This window comes from Natator depressus, chromosome 20 (assembly GCF_965152275.1).
Source record: "Natator depressus isolate rNatDep1 chromosome 20, rNatDep2.hap1, whole genome shotgun sequence".
NCBI lineage: Eukaryota > Metazoa > Chordata > Testudines > Cheloniidae > Natator > Natator depressus.
In genome coordinates this window covers 23256231-23275996 of record NC_134253.1, presented here as the reverse complement: position 1 = coordinate 23275996, position 19766 = coordinate 23256231, and the positions used below count along the sequence as shown (strand labels likewise).

The following is a 19766-nucleotide window of genomic DNA, read 5'->3' as shown; positions in this document are numbered from 1 at the left end:
CTTGCATGATCAACTTGATGGATTCTGCCCTGCGTTCCACTCCGATCTTTTCCCACTGCTCGGTGCTGTCCAGGTAGATGGTGGCGATGACGGGGGGGGTCATGCCGATCATGTTCTGTTCCCCGCAGCCAGACGGCGTCACAATGAGGTGCTTCAGGTTGGCCCCATCGATGGAGTTTTCGACAATGATTGCCACGGGGTTTCCTGGCCAAGGAAATAACATGGCATGAATTCAAGCACAGAGAGCAGGTGGGGACAGAGAGACAGACAGACCTCTCTGCAGGCAGTGGCGGATTGAGAGCTCAATCCATGGGCTGAGCACACCCAAAGCCCATGAAGGTCAGATCCTAACCCAGCAACAATTGATCTGGGTCCTGTGTGCTGACAAGGTCCCCCGCACTACTTTGAGCATTTCTCACCAATCCCTCCTAGGCTACTTCACTCCAGCCCTGCCAGCGGTGGGGATAGAACCTGGACACTCCTATTCTGAAAGCAACAGCCCTTGCTGATTGAGCTAAATGGGGGCAAAGGAAGGGCTATTATCCACATTTCCCAGATGGGGAGCTGAAGCTCAGACAGGCTAAGGGAGCTGCCTGAAGTCACCAGGGACGTCTGTGGAAGAGCAAGGTCTTGAACTCAGGTTTCCCAAATACTAAGCTAGGGCTCAAACCACTAGGCCATCCTGTCCAAAGACGTAGGCTACTCTCTGGGTGCTCCTTATTTCTGAGCACCTGTCTCTCCTCTGAGCACCTTGTTTAGCCTCATGCCAACAATGACTTTGATGTATCTTGACCATTAATGCTCGATAGTGCACGTAGACAGTTGTAACAGAACCAAGTGGGTAATCGGTCTACCTCCTGCGAGTGTGGCTACCAGAAAGGAATTCATTGCTCCCTTCACTCTGTTTCTAAAGCATAAAACTCTTTCAGATCAGAGGCCCTTGCCTTGGATGCTGACTTTGGTCTCCGATTCTGTGTCTGGAACAATGTCTTCTATCTCTGCCGCTCTCACCCTCTCTTCCTGGACTCCCCCTGAAAAGGAAGGACGAGGAGAAGAGACAGTGAAATGCCATCCGTCCAGCTGGCTGAGCTTTGCTGCCGGTTCTTGAGTAATAGTCTACAACATTCAGAGAACCCTGCACAATCCACTGATGTGTTAGGGCAAAGGGAGGGAGAGGGCAGCTGAGATGGGAATCAGGAAGCTGTAAATATGGGGCAGGCAGAGGTGGCTGCTTTTCAGTGGCAGCTGAATTGCTCTGCATATTGCTGATTCCAGTCTTCCGTGATGAGCCTGATTTTGACCTCCATCTCAGACAACATGAAACCAATCCCTCTGAAATCTCCCACGCATTATCGGATGCCAGGGTAGAATTTTTCAGGGAAGTTTGCTGCAGATTCGATTATATGTTTGGGTTAGATACAAGGGCTCCAAAAACAGAGATGGCCTCACTTAGATATAGATTGTGGAATTCTTTGAGACCTTCAGGATGAAAGGCGCCACGTAAAGGCAAAGCAGTGCGGCTACTCACCTGCTCCTTTCTTGGATGGATCCAATACGACAGATGTAATTGTTTTGGTCATCCTCATCCCTTCAGGCTAGACAGGAATGACAAGAGCATAGTAAGCACAGTAGCGCTCAGAGACAATGAAGAGCAGTAGGAAAAGGTGAGCGACTTGCTGATCTTGTGATCAGCGTGAATCAGCAGTGGCTCCACTGGAAGTCAGCGGTCAAGTGAAACTGAGATCAGGCTCCGACCCAATAAGTCTGGAATCTGACCTTAACTTCAGGTAGCGTCCCCTTTTGTTTTGGATCCTGGTTAGGATGCATCCAAGAAGTCCCTAGGCCAAATTCATCCTTAGCATAATACCACTGATTCCAGCACAGATGAACGGCAGGAATTTTTTGCCAGAAGCTGGGAATGAGTGACAGGGAATGGATAACTTGATGATTACCTATTTTATTCATTCCCTCTGGGGCACCTGGCAATAGCCACTGTCGGAAGACAGGATACTGGGCTAGATGGACCTTTGGTCTGACCCAGTATGGCCGTTCTTATGTTCTTATGAACCTGGCCAACAGAGTCTGGCAGGGCGAGGAAGTGAGAAGCTCAATTTGTGCCATCGTTGCTCTGTGACCTCCCTGAAGGACTTTTCTACTCCCTGATCTTCAGTGGAGGATCTTCCTCTCACCCAGCCTAGCAGTGGTCTCTTGGGGCAGGCCAACGGGACACCCTTCACAACCCACCAATGCTGCTCCTTTGCTTGGCTCTCTCTGCTGAGTGAGATGAGGTTCTCCCTGGGTGCACTGAATCTGCATTGATTCCAGCACCCGCTGGTCCAAGGAGCAAGACCCTGGGCCTGAGGAACTGAACCTAGGTCTTTTATGTGAAGACTCAGAGGATCGAGTGCAAGATAACCAGGCCAGCCCCAGCCCTGCTGTATTTGCCACAGAGGAGGGGAGGAAGTGGGATGAGGATAGAGATGCAAGGTGTTAATTTAACAGGTTAAATTAACAGCACGGATTCTAGAAGCCAGACAATCTGGCCTCCAGCCTCTTGCCCTCCAGCAGACATCACATCCCCATCACCTGATACCTACCACAACCTTCAGTTTCTTCTTCACACCATCAGACACAAAACTGCCCCACACCGCTGCCTTGACCTCAATGTCGTGAGATCCCAGCTGCAACGGGACGATCACTAATGGCACGGCCAGGGAGGACTTGGCTTTGATGTCAAGGATCTGCCGGTATTTAGCCTTGGAAGTGGATGCGCTGCAGAAAACTGGGTTGTACAGCAGCTCTAGCCGGACCTGAGAAGAAAACAGAGATTCGTGAACAGGCAGTCTGCACATCATGACACTGTAGGGCACTGATCCAAAACATACCCTCTGACTGGAGTTTGCCTTTAATCTTAATAAACAACAGACAGGACTGTACTTATAAAGCATATGACTGTATCCTGACCTCCTTCCTGAGAGGCCCTTCAGGACTGCCCCCCTCCCAGTCCTATCCTGCCTCAGAGAGGAACTCAGTCTGTGGTGTTCCTGAGTGGAAGTAATGAGACCCACCTGGTCTGGCTACCGGTGTGAGTCAACAGAAAGCTCCAAACCTGGTACCTACTCACAGATTTGAGGCCCAGACAGAGAAGAGTGGCAGCCAGAAGGGTATTTTTTTATCTCCCTCTATATCATGCAATCTTGCTAGAACCTGGGAATAGCAACAGGGGATGGATCGCTTGATGATTACTTATTCTGTTCATTCCCTCTGAAGCACCTGGCATTGGTCGCTGTCAGAAGACAGGATACTGGGCTAGATGGACCATTGATCTGACCCAGTATGGCTGCTCTTATGGTCTTAACTGGGTGGATTCCATAGCCCTGATCCTGCAAGGTGCTGAGCACCCAACAAGGTCAATGGGAGACAAGGGTGTCCAGCCCCAAAGGGATCAGGCCCTAGAAGAACAAGCCTTCCACCATTTTGTGTTGGTTTGGCTGTCTGTCAAAGACTTGACACCTCAGGTCAATTGCAGAGCCCCATGAGGCAGTGAGCTTACCTTAATTTCGTGTTCCCGATAGTTGTAGAGAATAGCCCGGATTTCCACCTGCTCATTCCTCACTACAGAGTAGGGCAGCCGGAGATCGATGAAAAAATCTTTCATTACTGTTATCTCATAGGGGTCAGCCACACAGAGCCCTGCAATGGGGAAAGACCCAGGGTCAGAGACAGGGGGGCTTATACTTTAGCCCTGAAATGTGTCTGCTGTCTCCTCGATTGTTCCATCTGACTGTGACATTTCCAAGGCCCATTGTGGCCTGGGGTCTTTTCCCCATTAGCTTTTCTGCCTGTTCTCTGGAGAGCTCGTGGTGTTCCTCACCTTTGGTCTCTGAAAGGCTCACAGCCAGGACTTCCCAGGTGGTGATGGAATCCTTCAGGAAAATAGGCACTGTCTTGGAAGAAATTCTACATGGAAAGAGAAAGACAGAGTCTTTTACAGAAGGATGGAGCTAGGACTCATGGACATTCCCCAACTAAAGGTGTAGATCCTCCTATCTTAGGACTGAGGTCCATGGTAAAGCCTTCACCCACCCACTGAACTATAGAGCCATCTTTGGGGAGGAACTCGCGGTCCACGTTCTGCACTAGGCAGAGGACACAACCTGTTTTAAAGCTCTCAAGGGTAGGGATATTAATTCTAGTGTCCCGGTCTAATCCAAGGAGGGGAATTGTAATCCATTCCAGTGGAGAGGGGCCTGGCCCAGCACTTCATTTACCAATGTAACCCCCCCCCCCAAAAAAAGTTCTGCCATCCAATTAGAAAGCACTGTCAATATCATGTGACTCATTAACCTAATAACACACCCTGAATAACAAACAGAAATGAGGAACGGTTCCCGAACAGGAGAAAAGGCTAACACTATACAGCCAGACACCTACATCCATATTCTAGCACCTAAATCAGCAGCCTGGTTTTTCATTAGGGCTGGAGCCAGGGGATACCACTGGCTGCTCAGTGCCTCTGGAAGTCGGGCCAGTTCTTTTATGTACCTAAATATGGGCTCAAAACTGGAGAAACTGAATGAAATTCTCTGGTCTCTGTTATACAGAAGGTGAGACTAGATGATCTAAGGGCCCTTCTCGCTTTAAAATGTAGGAGTGATTCTATGAATATGGATCAGCTCCTGAATGCTGGCCCTAAATCATGACAAATTCTTCAGCCGGCTCCACTGGGGATCTTGTTGGTGGAGAGATACTGACTTCAGTGGGAGCTACACCATACCACGTCTGAATGTGGCCCTTTGATGAATGGGAGTGGTACGGCCACATGCTCTTACCCCAGTTCATTTGGTCGCTCAGTCAGCTGCTCCACTTGCCACAGCCAGCTCTCTGGAAACTGGCTCCTTGAGGTGATATCTTCGTCAGACATGAAATCTTCATCCAAGTCACCTGGGAAATCAAATCACAGACCATCTGGCTCTGCTGGGATCTTGATTGGGATGGGGCAAACCTGAAAGGATTCGGGGGTTGGCCTGCTCTAGAAATGACCTGAAAGCATCCGTGATTTGACCTATGTTGCCAAGTTTAGATGCAGCCAGCCCAGAAAAGCATGAATTGGAGTTTGGCTTCTTCTCCTCTCCGTGCCTGCCTTGCTGTTTCCCCATGAGCTAGCCTTTTCTGGGGTCCTATAACACTGGTATAAGCCACTGGCTCAGTGCTATATGTGCGCCCTCTAGTGGATTTTCTGCAAAGGGTAAGAGCCTACTACTATTCCTAGCTAGGAGAGTACCCCTTTAGCTCAAGTGGTAGAGGACTGTGCTTTAGAAACAAAAGTTAAACCTCGGTGGCGACCTGTGAAGAGGTTATTACCCTGACTCATCTGGGTCTCCATATCAACATGGTGCAACACTAACAGGATTGCTGCCACTGCATTCATGTTCATCTCCTACCTGGGGGATCTGTGAACATGGGCAGGGTTGGTTCATGTGGCGTGGTCTTATTTCTCTAACAATTCCCCCAGCCTTGCTCCTCTGAGTGACATTGAAACCCTAGTACTTGCTTCTTGCAAGTTCCAGGTGGAGCTCCCGTTGCATCTTGTCCCGTATGGTCTTGATATGATTGCAGCAGTCAAGGAAGGTCTTCTTGCATTCATCCGTATCCAGGATGTACCCAGCCCTCTTCTCGCAGCTGTGCCCCATGGGGTTCTCATACATCCCATCTTCACAGCATTTCTTCAGCTTCCGATCGTGATACTCCGCCGCTGAAATGTAAAAGCCAGAAGGTCATTCCTACCAAGCTTCTTCTAGTCCCCTCTCTCTCTCTCATATTAATTTACTACTAGACATGGCCAAAGAAGGAACATAGGAACTAGCACTCTGCTCTGTCTAATCCAGTATCTTGTCTCTAACAGTCACTAGCACCAGCAGCTTCAGAGAAAGGTGCAAGAAACCCCACAGTGGAATAACCTACCCACAGAGAAGTTTCTTCCTGACCCCAGTTAGAGGTTGGCTCATGCCCTGAAGCATGAGGATGTATAGCTCTTCTTTAAAAATCCTATCCTATGGAATGGTGAACATCTCTTCCTTTTCCATGTAAATGGCTCATCCTTTTTTTGAATCCTGCTAGGTTCTTGGCCTCAGTACAATCCTGTGATGGTGAGTACTGTGGGTTAATTATGCATTGTGTATGAAAATAGTTCCTTTTATAAATTCGTAGTAAGAAACCATTCAGTTGGGTTGAGTGTCTCCTTGTGCTTAAATGGGTAATTAACAATGTTCCTGTTGTTATTTGAATTGCAGTAGCACTTTGGGTCCACAGTCATGGCCCAAACCCCCACTGTGTTGGGTGCTGTACCAACACAGAACAGAGAGACGGTCCGTGCCCCAAAGAGCAATTTACCATTCATTATTTTCTACATCTCTATCGCATCCCCTCTATAAATTGACCAGTTCCAATTTCTCCTCATATGGAAGTCTATCCTGACTCCCCCGTCTCCTGTTACAGGAAATGCAGCTGGCAGGAGGCTGTAGCAGGGTGAAACTGGTCATGTAAGGGAATCACATTTCTGATTTGCATGCTTGCTTTGATCAAGGATAGCAAACCCCCTGATTAGTACCTACTTTTGATTGCCTTATACTCAATGAGCTGAACGGAGCGACGCCGGCGTTTTGCTGGCTGGGGACACTCTGGATCTGCAGAAGGAAGTGAGAAACACAAAATAAAAACCCACCCACCGAGTGAGGCCCTCCACTCAACTTGATGCCATTTCTCTGTCTGGATGTAACACGGTAACATTTGAACACCGCATTCGGTCAGTTCCCAAATTTCTGAGAATGGTCTAGGCCTCAATGAGCGGAACCCCGTTGATTTAGGGGCAAACCAGAAAACCAGAAAAGCCAGTTTGGCACTTAACATATTGCTCCTTCCTGTCTGGCTGGGAGCCACATAAGAGCTGTTGGGCAGATGCTCAGCCAGCCAGGGCAACCAGAAGGAGAGGACAGTGAAGGAGGCTTCATTCCTCCCTCCCTCCTCGTGTGCTGCCCCCAAAAGCTTGCAGCCTGGGGCAGAGAGAGCAGAGAGAAGCACCAGCCATCTGCCCGTCTCTTCCTGGCCACGGGGGAGAAAGATACTTTGGAAGAGGGAGAAACCCAGTGGACTAGCAGAGAAGGTCTTTGAATCCCCACCTCAGAACCACCCCATTCTTAAAATTAATCCCTCTTTTAATAGGTGGGGGGCCAGTGGGAATTCAGGACCTTATTCTCATCCCCCGTGGTAACCCCAGCATTTCCATTCCTAGGCCGTTCCAGTGGGATTTGCCCTGCTAGACTGATGTCCCTACCCCCGGCTCATGCCGTAGGTTACTATGCCTTGCTTTGCTGATTCTTTCCTCCCTTCCTCCATTGTTCATGGCGACCGTTCAGCTCTATAGAGTGATACCTGTTCTCTGGGCTGTGGAAATCCTATTGCTCGTCTCCAGGGCCAGTCCAGCATCCGTAAATACCCCCAGATTGTTCTTTCCACTGCCAGCCGTACAGCCAATGTCACTCTTCTCCACAGAGTCCCAGATCTGTGAGGCGCAAATACAAAGGTTGAGAGATTATTGTTAACAATGACACTTCCCATTTATATGGTGCCATCCAGCATGATCCCAAAGCCTTATATGGGCTGTGAGCCGGATTCTGGTCTCAGGTACAATCGCGCAATCTGGAGTAACTCCACTGACTTCCTTTGACTTGCTCTGTGTTTGCAGCAGTGTAAATGAAAGCAAAATCTGAGACGTAAGTAAAGTATTTATTGCAACTCAATCCCCACGGAAATGCGTCCGCCTCTGGGATGGAGCACAACAGCCATTCTGCCCCAGCAACACAACCGATTTTAGGAGGAGAGAGAGAGAATTATGCAGCCAGTTGAACCCAGACAGCAGAGGATGTTAGGCAGAGAGAAATCAAATACCCAAGTTAGAATTCAGCCAGCGCACCTGGGCCCTGACCCTTGTGGAAAGAGTCACAGGACATTTAATGACCAGAAGCTCTGTTTGATATTTCAGCTGAGAAATGGCACTTTCAGTACCATTGCGTCCCCTAAAACCTTGATAGGGCCCGGGGATCAGTGCTGACTCAGAAGAAAGCGCTCCCTCTTTTCAGTCACTAACACTTTTTTCCCTACAGCACAGCAACCACGAATGTTGCACGGGGACATTGGGTTCAGCTCTGACTGGGAGGGGACAGCGCCCCCTGCTGAGCCCCCGCTCCACTCAATGCAGCACAGCGCCCCCTGGCGCCGCATTGGGGCATTGGGTTCAGCTCTGACTGGGAGGGGACAGCACCCCAGGCTGAGCTCCCGCTCCACTCAATGCAGCACAGCGCCCCCTAGCACCGCACTGGGGCATTGGGTTCAGCTCTGACTGGGGCCCCCTACTGAGCACACCGCCACTCCCTGATGTACAGCACCACCATGAGCACTGGGGTGAGAACTACCTCTGAGGGGAGAGCGCCCCCTACTGCAACACCCACACAGTTCCCTAAAGCCCAGGACCATCTGGTTCAACACTGTCCAAAGGGAGGGTGTCCTTTAGTATGTCCAGACCAGCACTCCCTGCAGTACCCTGGGTTTCACTGGGTTTCCTCCCATCCAAGTACTCACCTGGCCCGGCCCAGCTCAGTTAAAGTACAGTGGAGCTCAAACCCCAAGCGGCAGGTTTGCAAACAAAAGGCTCACTTCGCTTTTCGCCATCTTGGAGCGTCAAGCAAGGATAAGAGCCGAGCTGCATTTCCCACTATAAAACATTACAAGTTACGACCAACGTCTTTCATGCCCCACCTTAGATTGTGTAATTTTGTGTTTTTTGTTCAGAACGTAGACTCCTTTGTCCACGGCCACCAGGCCGACATAAGCTCTGTGGTCTCCTTCCAGCTTGAGTTTCATTGGAGTTCCCGGCTCATGGATTCTCCTGTCTTCGTTGGTGGCTCCTTTCACCACAAGCTGTATGAAAGACAGTGAAGGGAGAGGTTTTGATTTAAAGCAGAGAGAGCAGCTAAGAACCCGTCCTTTGCAAAACATAGGAGAAAAGGAGGTAAGACTTCATGTTCCTTGAGCATCCAAAAGCCAGGTTCTGATCTCAGGGGCAGCTGTGTAAATCTGGAGTAGCTCCACTGATTTCAGTGCTGTTACTCCATATTCATGCTGGTGTAAACTGAGAGCAGAATTGGACCCAATGTCCATGCAGTCCCTTTGTTCCAGCCATGATGGAAGGTGACTTTGTCCCTCAGGCAGCCCTGAGAAATTTACAAGTATGTTTGAACTGTAATAGATCTGCTCCATGGGCCCGATTCTGATCTCACACTGGTGTAAATCAGGAGCAATTAACTGGAGTTACAGCAGCGTAGCATTGTAGTTACATTATAGTCAGGTCCCCTATAGGTATTTGGAGTCACATCTGCTGAAGAACCAGCCCAGCCCTGGGAGACGGAGCTGGAATCAATTCTGACTGCCACATCATCAGCAAAATGGCTAATTATGGTGCAGATACAAAGCCAGATACTCAGCTGGCGCAAGTCAGTACAGCTCCATCCACTTCAATCCACGGAGTCTTTATTGCTGAGCTAGAAGGAACCATAGCTTGACTCCCAGATCCTAGAGTGGGTTGACAGCAGTGGCTTGTGGGGGCTGGGGAACTTCTTTGTGCATGTAAACTGGTCAAATCTGATCTAGAATTTGCTGGGAGACAGTCAATGAGAAGCCCCACGGTGTCATTTTTAGAGTCCCTTTTGAGAGTCAGTCAGCACTTTCAGGCTAGGAAAAAGTGCCTCATAATGACACCTTCATAGGAATTAACACGTGGAAGGCCAACTTGAATATCAACCTACCGTTCCCATGCAAGTGTCCTTGATGTCCAGCCAGACCGAGTCTGCTACAATCTCCGAATTTCCTACTTGGTAGTAAGCCACGATGCGGAATGAAGGGATGAGGTCTGGAGTGATGGGCAGGGACATGGTCACCAGATTTTGTCCCTGCTGCCTGGCCTGTCTCCCTACATGAATGATCTTCCCTTTATTCAGGATCTAACAGGGAAACATGAGATGTGGATTGTTAAAGGACACAAGGTTAACACAATGGGTCATTCAGATTCCATGAATCTTCCCATCTACCTGTTTTCTACTACTAAGAGATGGTCACTTGCAACTTTTCAAATGGGCATTTACATCTGAGCGGAGAGAGGAAAATAAGCTAAAATCCATGTGTTGCAGGAATAGGTTGTAGAGGCAGTGGTGCTAATATTCAACAAATCTGATTCCCAAATCTGAATATTGTTTGTTTCACCAACAGAGACCACCCCTCCTTTCCCCCATCCCACTCACCAACTACACTTCATATCCATGCAACATGGCAACTTTATTATTTGGTTTGTCCAGCTCTAAAACCAACAGAGTGGACCTACTACTCTGCGTTGAAAAAGTAGCCGTGAAATCTAGTGTTTAGAGCAGGGAACTGAGACCTGGGACTCCTGGGTTCCATCCCCAGCTTTAAGAGGAAATATGCTCTAGTGAGTACATGGGGAGGAGTCAGGACTCCTGGTTCCATCTGCAGGTCCAAGAGGAAGTATGGTTTAGTAGCGAGTACAGAGGGATGGTTGTTAGGACTCCTGGGTTCTATCTCCAGCTCCTGGAGGAAGTCGGCTTTATTGATTATCACAGGGCCCGGAGTCAGTAACCAGAAGTGGATAAGAGGTTGTCCCCATGACTGACTTTATTTCATTCACACTGTGACAGGGTGCTGGGCAAAGGGTTGAAGCTTCAGCCCTCTGTCACGCCCGCTTCTGTTTAGGGGAACAAATTAGAGTGGGCTGGAGGTAACCTGGCCCTAGTTGGAGAGGCGGAGACAGCTGCTACCTAATTAGCCTGTGGCTGCACAAAAGCCTCAGGGGAAGGAAGCCAGGGGAGAGCAGGAGAAAAGGAAAAAGGCAGGGAATGAAAGCAGGGAAGTAGCTTCCCCTCCCTCCTGCCTGCAGACAGTGAAGGGTTACTTGTACATGGTGAAATGGTGGTGGGAACAAGCCTGAGAATAAAGTGCACCAGTGGTTACTAAACCCAGGGTCTCAGAGTGACTTTGTGAATCTAGCAGAAGCCAAGGGGGCCCTGCCACACTCTGCTACACACACAATCAATATACTGCCTGACTGGGAAGAATTCTCTGCTACAGGTTCCCCTTACATGCAGTGGGAATATTAAAGGGCAGGTGGAAACTCAGATAATGCCCAAGTTCCAGGAGATCCCAGTACCCAGGGACACAGCACTTACTATGTAGGTGAAATAGTGGATCTGATTCAGAACAGCTAGCTTGTCGCTCTTCAGGTGGAAATTCACAGGTAAGTTGTCTCCAGGTTTGAGCTCAGAAGCCGTCACCGCCAGATGGAGATAGTTTTTAGACTGTGCTTGGGACTGATAGGCTTCAGCCACCATGGACTTAGAAGCCTGGCGGTTTGCTGGGAGGTTGGGATGGGCAGTTTTTACCTGCAGGGGAGGTGGAGATAAAATCTTAGTTGAATCTGGGAGTGAGCTTAGGGTCTATAGCCTCTCACGCTGGGTCACGCTGTGAGCAATAGCAAAGGAAGCTCCCCTGAGACGCCATTGTTGGTGGATTCTGCTGCTAACAGCCATTCTAGGCATGACACCTCAGAGAAACGCCAAATGCCACTTTTAATTGGCCCGTCGCTTCAGCACAGTCCTGCTGGGACTCCAGATTTCTGGACTGTAAGAGAACATGTCTCTGAACAGAGGAAACTGTCTTGCCCCTTGCAAGATGAATATGAAGAAGGACTCTCTCCTGAAGCGGCTGGACACAGATAGCTCCAGTGTTCTCTCGGGCTTTATAGCTTGAGCCTGGTGTCACCTCACAGGGTCTTCACACTAAGGAGCCATGAGCTGTCTACAGGCCTCCTTTGCTGCATGGTGGGTGGCAAGGGGACTAATCAGGACCTCTTTATGCCCATGTCAATGTTTTCTGGGATCTCTTCTGGCCCCACAATAGAGTATTGGTTACATGGTGATTGGAGCATCTCCAAAACCCAGTGGCATACAGGAAACTGACCCCAGGTGCAGATGGAATGCACAGAGTTCAGTTATCCTCCTGCTCAGTGCATGAGAGGGGAGTGAATGCCGCCAACAGGGCATTTCCCTCTGGTGCATATAGTACATATAGTACTTAGCCCAGCCTCAGTGGTAGAAGGTTACTCACCGTGATGGGAACCTGCTGCTTATCCCCAGGCATGTTTATAATCAGCTTGGCAGTTCCATCTCCCTGGGTCGACCCAGCCGACTGGAATCCTTCGGCCTGTACTTGGACACGAGGGGCTGGGGAGCCATCGGGGTTTGTGACGTAGACCTGAGGGGCACAATCAAAAAGGGATGCGTCGAATAAGGGGTGCAGCGCTCCCTGCATCCTAACTTCAAATCAAATCGCATGTACGGCATCTCAGGTCCATAGCTTCAAAGGTATTTAGGTGCCTAACTTCCGTGGATTTCAATGGGAATTAAGCACCTAAATAACTTTCAGGAATGGGGCCTTAATGATCTGCTGTATCACACCACAAAATGCATACACATTTTAAAAAGTACAAACATAAAAAAATATAAAAACCACAACTTCAACCCTTCTCCTAAAATCAGTTTACGCTTTTATAACACCCAACAAAACAATATACAAAAATTAAGAATAAATTAATTCATGTAGGCCAGAGAGGAAATTAATTTCATGCTAGTCTTTTCTTGTTTTGGCCCCAGGCAAATAAGGCAACTGCCAATCGAACCAAAACACGATCACTGCCAACAAATATTCTGCTTTTTGAGCGAATGAGGCAAAAGGCTTCTGAGCCAAGATTGGAGATAGCCATTTATTTCTCAAGTGGCAATTAACACAGAGGAAGTGGATGGGAGTAGAGTTCATTGGAGGAGTCAGGCCAGTTAGTCAAGGCTTCCAAATATTGCTTGAATCTATGGATGCTCTTTAACTAAGGGAGCAGGGAGACATATTTGTTGCGCTAACATCTGTCGTGTCCAGTTATTTACAAATATCTTCAACTCTGAGGTTAATTAAAGTTTTCACACTGTGACTTAGGGCATGTCTAGGCTGCAGTTGTATGCACGCCATGCCTGCTGGCTGTGGTGCTCTGTCCCCCTCTAGTGGCACCTAGACCACTTAGAGATTAATGAGTCTACTACAGCCTTAGCTAAGTGCCATGTGGCTTTTAGCTCACGCAGTAGCGGCTCATGCATTTAGCTCCGGAGGCCCCAGGTTCGATCCTGGCCCCGGCAGACCCTGGTCATCGGTGTTACACGGTCACAGGGTGATGGAAGCTAGTTCAGCGATGTCAGCTAGAGCTCCAGTCCCACCCTGTGACTGCAGTCGAGACATACCCTTTGAGTGTTGACTGGACCTGGTTCTGAAAACCCTGAAGACTGCAGAGATCAATGGCCTTGCAAAAGCCAAGATACTTTAAAGGTTTAAATCTATTACGCTGTTGCTACAAACATAGCCTAGGGTGACCAGATGTCCTGATTTTATAGGGACAGTCCGAATATTTGGGGTTTTGTCTTATATAGGCCCCTATTACCCCCCACCCCCATCCCGATTTTTCAGACTTGCTGCAGCATGGGGAGTAGGTGGCCAGCCCTCTGTGGAGAAAGAAGTGGTTAGGGACTATTTAGAAAAGCTGGACATGCACAAGTCCATGGGGCCGGATGCGTTGCATCCGAGAGTGCTAAAGGAGTTGGCAGCTGTGATTGCAGAGCCATTGGGCATTATCTTCGAAAACTCGTGGCGAACGGGGGAAGTCCCAGACGACTGGAAAAAGGCTAATGTAGTGCCCATCTTTAAAAAAGGGAAGAAGGAGGATCCTGGGAACTACAGGCCAGTCAGCCTCACCTCAGTCCCCGGAAAAATCATGGAGCAGGTCCTCAAGAAATCAATCCTGAAGCACTTACACGAGAGGAAAGTGATCAGGAACAGTCAGCATGGATTCACCAAGGGAAGGTCATGCCTGAATAATCTAATCGCCTTCTATGATGAGATAACTGGTTCTGTGCATGAAGGGAAAGCAGTGGATGTATTGTTTCTTGACTTTAGCAAAGCTTTTGATACGGTCTCCCACAGTATTCTTGTCAGCAAGTTAAAGAAGTATGGGCTGGATGAATGCACTATAAGGTGGGTAGAAAGTTGGCTAGATTGTCGGGCTCAGCGGGTAGTGATCATTGGCTCCATGTCTAGTTGGCAGCCGGTATCAAGTGGAGTGCCCCAAGGGTCGGTCCTGGGGCCGGTTTTGTTCAATATCTTCATAAATGATCTGGAGGATGGTGTGGATTGCACTCTCAGCAAATTTGCAGATGATACTAAACTAGGAGGAGTGGTAGATACAGTGGCAGGTAGGGATAGGATACAGAGGGACCTAGACAAATTGGAGGATTGGGCCAAAAGAAATCTGATGAGGTTTAACAAGGATAAGTGCAGGGTCCTGCACTTAGGACGGAAGAATCCAATGCACCGCTACAGACTAGGGACCAAATGGCTAGGCAGCAGTTCTGCGGAAAAGGACCTAGGGGTGACAGTGGACGAGAAGCTGGATATGAGTCAGCAGTGTGCCCTTGTTGCCAAGAAGGCCAATGGCATTTTGGGATGTATAAGTAGGGGCATAGCCAGCAGATCGAGGGACGTGATCGTTCCCCTCTGTTCGACATTGGTGAGGCCTCATCTGGAGTACTGTGTCCAGTTTTGGGCCCCACACTGCAAGAAGGATGTGGAAAAATTGGAGAGAGTCCAGCGAAGGGCAACAAAAATGATTAGGGGTCTGGAACACATGACTTATGAGGAGAGGCTGAGGGAACTGGGATTGTTTAGTCTACAGAAGAGAAGAATGAGGGGGGATTTGATAGCTGCTTTCCACTACCTGAGAGGTGGTTCCAGAGAGGATGGTTCTAGACTATTCTCAGTGGTAGAAGATGACAGGACAAGGAGTGATGGTCTCAAGTTGCAGTGGGGGACATTTAGGTTGGATATTAGGAAAAACTTTTTCACTGGGAGGGTGGTGAAGCACTGGAATGCGTTACCTAGGGAGATGGTGGAATCTCCTTCCCGAGAAGTTTTTAAGGTCAGGCTTGACAAAGCCCTGGCTGGGATGATTTAGTTGGGGATTGGTCCTGCTTTGAGCAGGGGGTTGGACTAGATGACCTCCTGAGGTCTCTTCCAGCCCTGATATTCTATGATTCTATGGTCACACTGACATAACCTTGGTGGCCGAAGTAAATTCATTCCTACTCTGAAACCGACACTTACCTATTGGGCTTTGGCTGCAGTGGAACACTCACCCACCTCTGTCCTACGTAATCAGCTGGGCTTTAGTTGAGAAGATCAAGCATTCTCCTCACGAATGTATTTTGCTCTACCTCTAATGACTTAAGCATTGGCGCTGACTCTGTGGGTGCTCCGGGGCTGAAGCACCCACGGGGGGAAAAAAAGTGGGTGCTCAGCACCCACCGACAGGCCCCACCGATCAGCTCCTCCCCCTCCCTCCCAGCACCTCCCGCCTGCCGAGGATCAGTTCAGCAGTGGGCAGGAGGTGCTGGGGGGCAGGGGGAGGAGAAGGCAGGGCAGAGTGGGGGCAGGAAGATGCGGGGTGGGTCTTGGGGGAAGGAGTGGAGTGGGGGCGAGGTCTGGGATGGAGCAGGGGTCGAGCAGCCCCTGGGAAATCAGAAACTCAGCACCTCTGGACCTAAGATCTTTCCAGCCCCAGATTTCTACAGTGTATAAAATGTGAGCACTCACGTTAGCCCTAAGCATTCAGAGAGCCGGTGCAATTCAATTACCCCCATGCACACAAGAAAAACGGACAGCTACTTGCATGGATCTTAAGGTTCAGCCCTTTGACTCTTTTTTATGTTTATCCCATTCACCACTGTATGTAAAGCAAATATCCAGATTAGAAATGGACTTAACCTGCTCATTACTGTGGTCAATTACTCGTTTGTGCACCTTTGGTCTGCAGCCAAAGATAATTGCTTCAGTTCTCTGCTAATGTATAGTCTTAAGTGCCTGCTGACAGAAAAATACTAAATTCCCTTCACAAACTCTTCAGCCCCAGAGGAGTGTGGGACCTTAAAACCATATTCTCTGTGGACAAGAGGACTGATGCTGATTGATTCAGAATTTTAGGAGCATAATATTTCTCCCTCTGTAATGCAGCTTAACTCGCTGGGAGAAGAATCATTCTGTCCGTGCCAATTTTTAAATTCCCTCTCATCCTCCTATCCACAGTGGTCCCTCTGCCCCCTATTTCTGCAAATGCCCCCCCCTTTGGAACTCCTCACCTGTGCCCAATTCCCTTCTATAGTCAGAAAACCCTGAAGTGCCAGCAATTAACACACAGTCCAGGGAATATTATCCCACAGTACACGAGTGACCCCAGGGCACATTTTGGGCCAGACCTGTAGCTAGGTGCCATTTCACACCTTGTATTTGCTGTCAGCTTTTGGGCCAGATTCTGCTCTTGTTAGGCCAGTGTAAATCTAGAGTGATTCCATTGCATTTAGTGGAGTCACACTGGAATTAGGTTGGTGTAACTGAGATTGGAATGTGGCCCTTTGTTTCTGTTCTATTCTAAGTTCTTATACCCCCCTCATCACCCTAGTACCCATAGTTCTCTCCTCTTTATACACCTCAGGCATGATCTAGAAGAAGAGATATTACCATGAGTTCAAAGGGCATCCCCGGCTTGAAGTACTTGGGTGTTTTTGTGAAGTGGATCTGATAGGGAGATGTCACAATTTTAATTCCGGTGTTCTCCGCTTCCACCATGTCGCTGCCTGCAGAGAGAAGCCATGGGTCAATTAAAACTGAGCTAGGGAATACAAATTTTGTCCTTAAGGTCCAGGGTAAAACACAAGGAATAGGCCATGGTCAGATGTTGATTCAGTGCCGCTGATTCTTGTGATTTTATCATGAGTCTCCTGTTTTAATTCCTTGTCTTCAAGCCCCAGCTGCTAGAATCACCATATGGCATGAGAATCTCAGCTGTCATTTAAAAGAAGAAATACGTTTCTTCTGGTTGCAGAGAAAAGCTTGAAAGCATGTCCCACGTGCGATCTAATGCCTCAAAAGCCAGGAGGGAAAGAAAGAGCAACCGAAGTTTACTATTTAAAAAAAAACCTCATGATTTTTAATGTGATCTCGTGATTTTGGGAGCTGGGGGACTGACTTGTGATTTTTGCATGTTTGGGGTTGGCATTACTGCAGGCCGTTGAGCCTGATTCTGTTCTCACGCCAGTATAAATCAGGAATAACTCCCCTATAGTCAGTGGCACTGTAGCAGTGAAAACAGAATCAGTCCCTTTCATGCTAAAACGACTTATTTTAGCTTTTAAAGAAGCAACAAGAAAGAACAAAAACAAAGTCTCTGGGAGACAGAGAGCACAGTGTTTGTGTATCTATCTATATAATAAGATTCCAGGACTGTCACTCTGAGGTTGTACCACTCTGAAGCCTAGAACTCTGTTGCGTCTGTGTGAAGTGATGGAAGCAGCTATATAAGCAAGAGAAGGGCTCTTCTTAGTTACAATATCGCCAGGTTCAATTATCACTGGGATTTGCAGTCTGTTACCAGCCAATTTTTAAGTCCCCAGCCATTCTGACGTTACAAGCCTGGTGTACAACTCCAGTAAGGCATGTGGCATGCCAAGAGCCCTAGACCATTGTGATATCAGACACAACTCAACCAACCAATCACCACCTTTACTCTACAACTAATTTGCATGCAGTAATTTCATTGGTTGTTTGGATTACTTGGCCCAATTGCCACACCCGTGCAACAGCACAGGCTTTCAGCTACTAGTTTCCTCTGTAACAAGCTACAGCTGCTCGGAACAGAATGGCTGCTCCCTCTGCAGGGAAAGTTAAGAGACCAGAGCTATGTAGAGCTGGAAGGGACTGCAAGAAGCCATCTAGTCCATCCCATGCACTGAGGCAGGAGTAAGTATGCCTAGACTATCCCTAAGAGCTGACCCAGAACTCTTAGAAATGGAAAGGTGCAATGCACAGAAAACAAAGGTGCAACAGTTTCAAGCTACTTTCGCTGGTGTAAATCTGGAGTTATTCCAGGTGTGACATTACACCCCATATCCTTCAGAGAAATATTGTTATTATATGATTATAGCATAACTAAGATGTGTTTTATGCAAGATGGGACTTGTGAGATATCATTGGAATGGTTATGATTTACTGAATATGATTATCCCATTTGTATGCACATATCATTTTTGTATCTTAAGTTAGGAATATTGACCCTACATCTGTACTACAAAAGTTTTTGCACCCGGAGAATACCCACCAGACAAAATGCAATCAATCTGGCTGGCTAGCTGGATACAATTCAATAGACTGTTAGGGAGAACAATAGGACTTTGAAGAGGGTAATCTCCCATCTTCCTGGGATGCTGCAAATGGACTTCCTTTGTGTGAGTTATGGCTGCAGGGTCATGTGATTAAGTCACCTGATACTAGACTCCATAATAAAATTTGTCCTTTTCCACTATCCGGGGGTGGGAATCATACTGGAAGACAAAGGATTCCCACCATATGTAAAACCTATTTAAGGCAGGGAAGTGCGATAATCAGGGTCGGTTCTTCACTGAAGCTTTGCCCAAGATGACTGCTGTAAACATCTAAGACTGATCTGGGAAGAAAGGACTGCCAGGCTAGACGGAAGGTGTCTAGCCTGTAAAAGAAATACTTGGAGTTTTAAGCTGCAAGCAAGAGCAGCTTGCCTTCAAGAAACTCTGCAATCTGCCTAAAACAACATTTAGGGTGAGAAATTAGTGCTTGTAACCAGTTTCTTTAGTATCTGAGCTTATATTGCGTTTTTGTTTTGTTTGCTGGGTAATCTGTTTTGATCTGTTTCCTATCCCTTATAACCACTTAAAATCTTTTGTAGTTAATAAACTTGTTTTTGTTTTCTCTAAAACCAGTTTGTGGAATTCATAACTGGGGAGCAAAAAGCTGTGCATATCATCCTCCACATTGAGAGAGGGGGCGAATTTCATGAGCTTACGCTGTACAGTTGTCTGTGCAGTGCAAGACAGTACCATTTTGGGTTTACATGCCAGAAGGGGTGTGCACGTGAGTGCTGGGAAATTCCTTAGCTGAAGCCTTCCTATGCAGCTGATTTCAGTGTCTGTCTTCCTGCAGCTGGGCATGTCCCTTCCTGTGTGTGTGCTGGAGGAGACTTGAGAGGGCCTGGCTCATCAGGACAGTGTAAGCGAGCCCAGGCTGGTGGAAAAGCCGGGCCCAGTGGTACCCCAATACATCAGCTGGCACCCCGGAGGGGGGAGCAACCCATCACACCAGTTTTACCCCAGAGCGAATGAGATAAGAATCTGGCCTGCAGCCTTTAAGATCTGCAGAACCCTAAGTAGATAGGGCTTTATACATCTAAATCAACACCTCGAACTGCACTCGGCACCACTTTGGAACACCCCGTGAATAAAGCACTTGGCTTTGCACTTATTGCTGATGCTCACCAGATTCTGTCAAAACGGTGACAGAGATGTAGAGCGAATGGCCAACCAGTTCTTGCAGGTTGGCAAACCGAGCCTGCAGCATCTGTCTCGTCAGTGTTGCTTCCCCGTCTCCATCTTCTATCTAGAAAGGGAGAGAGAGTTTCATGACCTCACCCACAGAGTTTCCCAGGAGGCATGAATCCCTCCCCCCGCCCTCCAGCCAAGAACACGAAT

At 48.2% G+C, this 19766-nt stretch overlaps 1 protein-coding gene across 1 annotated transcript in view; it reads right to left on the bottom strand.

Annotated features, from left to right (window-relative positions):
• The window catches only part of LOC141975034 (complement C3-like), a 54942-nt gene that overhangs the window by 22870 nt on the left and 12306 nt on the right, over nucleotides 1-19766 (bottom strand). The window contains exons 9-24 of the mRNA XM_074935182.1: nucleotides 19554-19674; nucleotides 16729-16844; nucleotides 12229-12375; nucleotides 11292-11504; nucleotides 9861-10055; nucleotides 8815-8976; nucleotides 7432-7561; nucleotides 6615-6686; nucleotides 5555-5755; nucleotides 4833-4944; nucleotides 3875-3960; nucleotides 3554-3693; nucleotides 2598-2810; nucleotides 1529-1595; nucleotides 945-1031; nucleotides 1-204 (exon numbers count right to left, since the gene is read on the bottom strand). Coding sequence (XP_074791283.1) covers nucleotides 1-204; nucleotides 945-1031; nucleotides 1529-1595; nucleotides 2598-2810; nucleotides 3554-3693; nucleotides 3875-3960; nucleotides 4833-4944; nucleotides 5555-5755; nucleotides 6615-6686; nucleotides 7432-7561; nucleotides 8815-8976; nucleotides 9861-10055; nucleotides 11292-11504; nucleotides 12229-12375; nucleotides 16729-16844; nucleotides 19554-19674 — 2266 coding nt within the window. The remainder of the gene's footprint in view (nucleotides 205-944; nucleotides 1032-1528; nucleotides 1596-2597; nucleotides 2811-3553; nucleotides 3694-3874; nucleotides 3961-4832; nucleotides 4945-5554; nucleotides 5756-6614; nucleotides 6687-7431; nucleotides 7562-8814; nucleotides 8977-9860; nucleotides 10056-11291; nucleotides 11505-12228; nucleotides 12376-16728; nucleotides 16845-19553; nucleotides 19675-19766) is intronic.